This window comes from Syngnathus leptorhynchus, chromosome 20, assembly GCF_054491065.1.
Source record: "Syngnathus leptorhynchus isolate UIUO chromosome 20, UIUO_Slep, whole genome shotgun sequence".
NCBI lineage: Eukaryota > Metazoa > Chordata > Actinopteri > Syngnathiformes > Syngnathidae > Syngnathus > Syngnathus leptorhynchus.
In genome coordinates this window covers 6,207,521-6,214,285 of record NC_141214.1, presented here as the reverse complement: position 1 = coordinate 6,214,285, position 6,765 = coordinate 6,207,521, and the positions used below count along the sequence as shown (strand labels likewise).

The following is a 6,765-nucleotide window of genomic DNA, read 5'->3' as shown; positions in this document are numbered from 1 at the left end:
AATTCTCCATCTTTTTTTTAATTTTATTTTAGAACTGATGTCCAGGACACAACATGAAGCCGGAATCCCCGCTTCCCTTAAGTCCCTAAATTGACAGTTTAATTTTAGAGTGCTTCTATAAATAAACTCCATCTATCACACACACAAAGCACACTCACACACACGAACACTCCGACGCAATCACTAATGTTCTTATAAAGCGAGTCTGGGTTAAAGACAGGGAAGACTGTTGCCTGGCAACCGCATCCTGACTTTGCAGGTCACGTGACAGAGACACGGATGCACGCACACAGGAGATGATAAACAAATATCGACTGTTGCTGTGTTGTCCCACAATGCATTTTGGTGAAGGGTCATGGAAAAATAAGAGTGAGGGCTTTTGATGTTCCTTTGTTGGGATGAGCTAAAGATAGCATTCATTTGTGAATGGGGATCTGCTGGAGAGTGGCCGATGAGCACGGCTCAGCACCTTTCCCAGAATGCCTTGCAGTGCCGCCTCATTAGTCCCAGACAGTCAAGATTACCCTCTGGTCATGAATATTATTTTCAACAAAAGAATCATCATTCACTCAAATAAATGGAAAAGCCATTAATCGGTTCCAGAAGCTAACAAACATCAACAGGATTTTTTTTTTAATTGGAGGAAAATAGCACGCTACAATATTGTAATGTAAAAGAAACACTAATAACAAATAGAATTTAGGGAATGAAATTTCTGCATCAGGAGTTCATGCAATAATTCAATGGACTGTCTGTGGTGTGGGTGCTTTGCCCACTAGGGGCAGTATAATACATATATAGATTTGATGATGAAACACTCAAGACCGTCACAACTGAGCGGCAGTAATGTAAATAATTTTTCATATGTATACATAAGCAGAGCATTCACCTTCACGGGCCTCAATTTCAGTTTGGGCCCCCTGCCTCTCCCATCGATAGGACGGGGCAGGCTCCTATTGGTTGCCGGCGTGCAGCCTGTTGCTGGGCTGTTTCCATGGAGCTGATCTTTTTGGCTCTCCTCGCCTCCTCCTCAGTGTGAGGATTGTGCTGCTTGGTGAGAACGATGTCTGCGAGGAATTCGGCTTTCAAGGGGAGCACTCGTGCGCAAATGAATGAGACGGAAAGAAACGGCGGCGGCTGAGATTCATCATGTCAAATTTCCTATAGCTAATTTGGAAGAAAAAAAAATCAATTTGGTCTCAAATTTGATCAGTCGGGGAACGTGTTGAAATAGTGAGGCTCCCGCGGGGCACGCAAGGCTTCCTCGTGCGCTGCCGCCATCACAGGAGTTTGGACCACCTTCAGGTTGACGCCGCCACGGGCATCGCTAACCGTGCCCGCCAACAACTTCCCGATAAAAACCTGCAACAAACAACAATAAGAAATGTCAACTCGAATGAACTAAATTTATAGAACTCTTTAAAACAAATACAAAGTAGCAAAGAAATATTGTATTTTGGTTTTGGTGTCAGACCCCTTCATGGCGCTGTCCCAAATCCTCCTGTGCTGCTTCAGTCCTAATGGACTCTATGTGTTTCTGCCTCTTTTCTTTAATTTCCTGCAAAAGAGCCAAAATGACTCCAGGAAAAAGCTTTTCATGGTTGGCGACTAAGGAGAAATGTTGAAGGACAAAAACAAACCTTGAGGATGTCATAGTTGGACGTCTTGGAGACAAAATGACTCCACGACTTGGCTGTGAGCTGACGTTGCTTCCAGTGAGATTTCATCTGCAACAGACAAAAGCAACATCACGAATCTGCAGTTACACTCGTCGGTCATTCCTAAACATTCTTACCTCTTCATACATAAGTTCTTCTTCCCTGTTGGCCTCCTCGTTATATTGCCGCAAGATTTCCTCCTGCTCGGCGACCACCGCCTCGGCCGTTCGTTGCGACATCTGCTGGGCGGAGAGTAGAATCTCCAGGTCTGGCGTGACGGGCCGGATCCCTTCCAGATTCAGCTCACGGCTGATCTCATCCCACACCTCGCTCACCTGCGTGACATCATCAAATACTTATTTGGGCTTCCGTAGTGGATGAGTTTTAAGGTGTGGTGTTTAGGCTTCTACAATTGAACAAATGTCACCAGGTCAATGGTTCTACCAAAAACAGCGCATTTTCAGGCATGATTTGGCAGAAGAATAATTCCAAGTGAGGAGAATACACCAGCCATGTTGTTCTTACCTTGAAATCAAGGTACCTTTTGACGATACTCAAGGTCACTCTGTCCCTTAAGGACAATCCTGGAAGATCCTCGAAACCTGCACAAGATGGTTTCACAGTTTTGAGGACAACGTATTTGTGCGTTTGATTGTTTGTCCTGTTCAAGAATCAATCATTGTTTGTATCTGCTCTACCAATTCTGCAGAAGATCAAGTAAATCTTGGCCAGCAGGTTTTCTTGCATCTCCAGCACGACGGTGCTGGTCGTGTCCAGAGTCGACATCAGCTCTGCGTCGTCCACCTTCCGATGGGCCAGAACGGGCTCCTTCGGGTCTGCGTGTAGGTCGGAGATGTTTGTCTGTTCTTTGGAGCCGGCGACTCAAAACAAACCTGCGATCCCGCCGTATTGATTCCGGTTGACTCCGAGTTCCTCCTCCTCTCGCCGCCACATTTGCAGCAGGAGACTCGGAGCCGTCTGGCCTTCGCCGTCGCTCCAGCTCAGAATGTGAAAAATCGTGTTCCGGTTGTCGCACAGCTCCAACAAAGTGGCCAGGACCACGCAATGAACACACTTGGGACTCGACTGAAGGAAGAATAGAGATGGTTAAAAAAGGAATTCCTTGACCTGAGTAAAGACTCTCCCGGGATGGGTTTAGGTTACTTACACTGAGTAGGTCGAGTAAAACCAGCACCCCATCTTGGATTAGGAAGTAATCCTCTGTTGTGTAGCAGCCCACAATGCAGGTGCTAACAAAGTCAACACAAATACATTCAATTCATTTTCAGTCAGCCTCGCTCGAGCCCCACGTACTCGAGACCCTAACTCCCGATGGTGACCCTAATTCCAACGCTACAAACAACATTTCTTCAATCGGCAATGGGGTGAAAAGCTTTAGCCGCACTGACCGCACGCACACCAAGGTCGAGAGGAGTAGCTTGTTGTGTCCCAGCCCGCTGTAGAACATACTGGTGCCCCTCCTCAGGAAATGGACCATCATCTCCACACCCACCGACCCAAACAGCTCCTGTCGTGCCAAGGGCCCGGGCGTGTCAGTCTTAAATTTTCTGGGTTTTCAAATATCGATAGGTCCCAATCACCTTCCTGTGCATGTTGTTCTCACAAAGCGCCGAGAGGATGATCAGCATGTCGGATTTCATCTCCACGGTAACCGCATCCTCATCGCCGGGGCTCCACTCCATCCGTATCAGAAGCTCTGAATGGGTGAGATGGAGGATATGTAAGGTAATGGTTTAAATCTACCTAATCCCAATCCTCAAAACCAAGTCTTAACCATGACCTAGAAGCAGATGTATGGTTCCCTGGTCGCACAGGTCCTGGTTGAGGTTCCTATCATCCAGCGAGGTAACAGATCTCATCAGTCTGATGGAGTATCGCATGTGAGCCTTCTTGCTGCCTCGGCCTCCGGTGGCGTGGAAGCTGTGACCTTGACCACAGTAGCCATCTGGAACCAAAAAGCAAGTCGAGTTTGAATACCCAGGAAATGAACGCAGGTCGATTACTTGGGGTAAGCAAGTCCGAGTCAAGTCTAAAATCTGAGAGTTGATGGCTTGAATGTGGTGAGACTCACCTTAACCTTGACGGTGGGGTCTTACCTTCCATGGTGCACCAGTCCAGAAGATGCAGCAGGGTCACGTTGCCATAACAAGACATGTAGTGGTCCAGAACCAGCGGCGCCAAAGTGGCGAGGACCGCCAGAGCCTGCAGCTGAAGCTCCTCCAGCTGGACAGACGACCAGTGCCGAGACCCCGATTTTACCACAGCGGAGGCAACGGGTGGCTTGGCCAGGGTCAGTAGGGCTAGTATCACTTGTTCCTCCTTGAAGATCTGCACCACAAACGAAGACAACATCCATGTCAAGTTCTACCTCGATGTGATTTGATGTTTGAAGAACAAGAATCGGCCACCGGAATGATTGCGGGATCTCTGGACATGACAAGTAGCAGATTTAACAGCAGCTTCTTCATTTGCAGGTCCTCCATATTGTACGTCAGCTTCAGCTTGCCCACCAGATTATTGTCACTCTTCACTAAAATGGAAGCATGGTAGAAAAGGTGTCCGTCAAATCCAAAAGGAAACTCTTGGCACGGGCGGCAATTTGCCTTACGTTCGGGAAACGTGCTGAGCGCAACCAGCTGCCTGGCGAATAGGCTTTCCTAAAAAGATCATCGTTAGATCATCAATTGCAACAAATCTATTGATCTGAAGATGTGGCTCACAATGAGCAGAGCGCAGGAGTTCTCAGCAAAGAGGGTGGTGAGCACCAGCAGATCGTTGCGGACTTGGAGGTCAACGTGTCGGGAAGTGTTCAGTAGAGCGCGGATAAAGGCTTCTTTTAGAGATCTACAGGACACGATAAAACACAAGATGAGACTTTTCCAAGATTTTCTGCTCACTAAACAAATCAATAAATGGGCTTGGTGGGCTTAGGGTTACGATTTTAGCGAGTGCTTTTAGGTTTTATGATCTTTGTGAAGTTGGGTCTTGGGTCCGACATACATGGCGCATTCCACGCTGCTGAGCTGGGCGGCCACCCTGGCCTTGTTGCCACTCTCCAAAAGGTTCCAGAGGATTTCCGAGGAATGGAACAGGATCATTCCGGACGGGTCGGGCTCGTTCATGCGCAGACAGATGCTTTCGGCCCCTTGTGCGCTCAATATTAAAGCGCAGTTCATATCTAGAGATACCAAAATAGGATAAGATTTGTGACCTACAGAAAAGGATGGCAGCTTGGCTCACTGACCAGATGTGCTGGAGAGCATCTGAAGCGTTTGAAGGAGCAGGAGCTTGACGGTGGGCTGCTTCTCCAGTGCCGCCACGGACAGGAAGAGCGTCTTGGCCAGATCACTACGCTCCAGAAGCTGAAGTCGGTAGCCAGGGGACGTCGGTTGAGGCCCTGTGAGATTCGAGGCTCGTCAAAGTGGATTCAAATCATGTTCCGAATGAGACCGACACACATGTGGAATGACCGGGTCGCTATATTAGGTACACCAGCCAATAAGATCCAGGCCACAAATGCAGTTTTGCAGGCCGCACTGTACCGTCGAGCGGCGCTTTGTCTGGAACCGAGATGCTGTAGAAAGACTTGACCAACTCCACGACATGACGCCTTACCTCGCCGTCCGACACCTTCATCAGGTAGCCTGCGTGCACACACAGGCAGGTGTAAGTTGGACTCAAGGGAAATCCTTCATCGGTTACACTGCGGAACTCGAATGTGAGCATGAAGATGTTTGTGCTGGAATACCCATGCGAGAGAGAAACCGCTTGACATCCTCGGCATAGTTGAGCACATCCGACACTCTCTCTTTCAGGAAGGGAAGCCTCAGAAGGACGAACGACAATATTTTGTTATATTCGAGAAACCCGACGTCATTTGAAAACTCCGGAAACGCTTCCTACCTGGAAATTTTCAGAGCCTCGCACAGAATGCCGCAAAATTCCGGGTGCTTGTCGGCCTTCTCGCCGCAGACTTTGAGGATCCTCGTGATGATCGCCAGCTCCCTCAGCAGCTTGAAGACGTCAAGGAAACCACATATCTCTCGAATCAAAAAAGTCCTGCATCGTGGTACGTGATCCCAATCAGAAGGAAAAGTTGACATGGGTAAGGATACAAAGCCGTGTTGTTTCTTCTTGAACAGCTTCTTGAGCACAAAAAGGTGCCTCTCGTGCATGTGGGTCTAAAAATATAAAGTGTTATGATATGAATAAAAAAAAAAAAAAGTGCCTCCCCCGTCCCCCACCTCTTTGCACGCCACGGCAAATGACATAGAAAGTGCATTTGACTTACTGTCAAGGGGTTTTCAAGCAAATCTATCACCTTGCCAAGATCGAGAATTCTTGGACAGACCTAACAAGCAATAAAGATTATTTGATAAAGAAATGTCCTATTGTTTTGACAGAGGACTGCTGCAAACTACAAGACCCAATACAATTTAAGTAGTCACCTGCTCAACATGGTCTGGTGCTCTCGGCCGGACAACAGCTAGCTCCGATTTCTCTCTGTGCACAACTTCACATGAATCCATTTTTGATTAAAAACAAAACTTGACTCATCCGCAGCATTCAATTCCTGCCATAGTTTTCACCGATTCACTCAAAACAACGCCTAAAAATGTGTCAAAACACGCTGAATGTGGCAAAAGACAATAAATGGATGGAACTATTTATCTCATGGGACATTCTGTGAAAACAACCTAGTTGAAGAACTTGAATATAACCAATGATCATGTAAACATCAAGTCGTTGTCTAAAAGCTGCCAGTGGTGCGTCCAATGTAAATGGGAAATTTTGCTTTCACAATCGAAAAAAAAAGACAATCAACACCGATATCAACACGGAAAATATTTATCTTTTTTAATTTTCTGCATAATAATTTTAACCGTGTTTAGACTATGTCGACTGTGTTTTATCTTAATTGTATTCATAGTTCACGTTTTGTTTTGTTAGTCGTATGTTTTTTGGAGGAAAAGAAATTGCTTCTCCCGTTATCTTGCGTGATAGAATTCCACACTAATAGCAGACTATTATTTTGGTGACGTACCACGCGTTTTGTCCTTTCGACAGACGTGAAACTGACGCGTTC

The 6,765-nt window shown here is 46.8% G+C and overlaps 1 protein-coding gene across 1 annotated transcript; it reads right to left on the bottom strand.

Annotated features, from left to right (window-relative positions):
• Positions 1 to 244: 244 nt before the first annotated feature.
• On the bottom strand, positions 245 to 6,437 carry cfap69 (cilia and flagella associated protein 69). The gene is made up of 23 exons (XM_085900667.1): positions 6,128 to 6,437; positions 5,971 to 6,030; positions 5,795 to 5,860; positions 5,583 to 5,692; positions 5,428 to 5,504; positions 5,222 to 5,323; positions 4,924 to 5,076; positions 4,680 to 4,857; positions 4,400 to 4,523; positions 4,288 to 4,336; positions 4,088 to 4,209; positions 3,776 to 4,007; positions 3,460 to 3,624; positions 3,260 to 3,375; positions 3,068 to 3,186; positions 2,827 to 2,908; positions 2,552 to 2,744; positions 2,357 to 2,494; positions 2,184 to 2,260; positions 1,796 to 1,993; positions 1,641 to 1,727; positions 1,475 to 1,558; positions 245 to 1,362 (listed from the first exon to the last, which is right to left on the bottom strand). The coding sequence occupies exons 1-23, from the start codon at positions 6,206 to 6,208 to the stop codon at positions 1,210 to 1,212; spliced, it is 2,766 nt and encodes a 921-aa protein (XP_085756793.1). The 5' UTR covers positions 6,209 to 6,437; the 3' UTR covers positions 245 to 1,209.
• Positions 6,438 to 6,765: the final 328 nt, after the last annotated feature.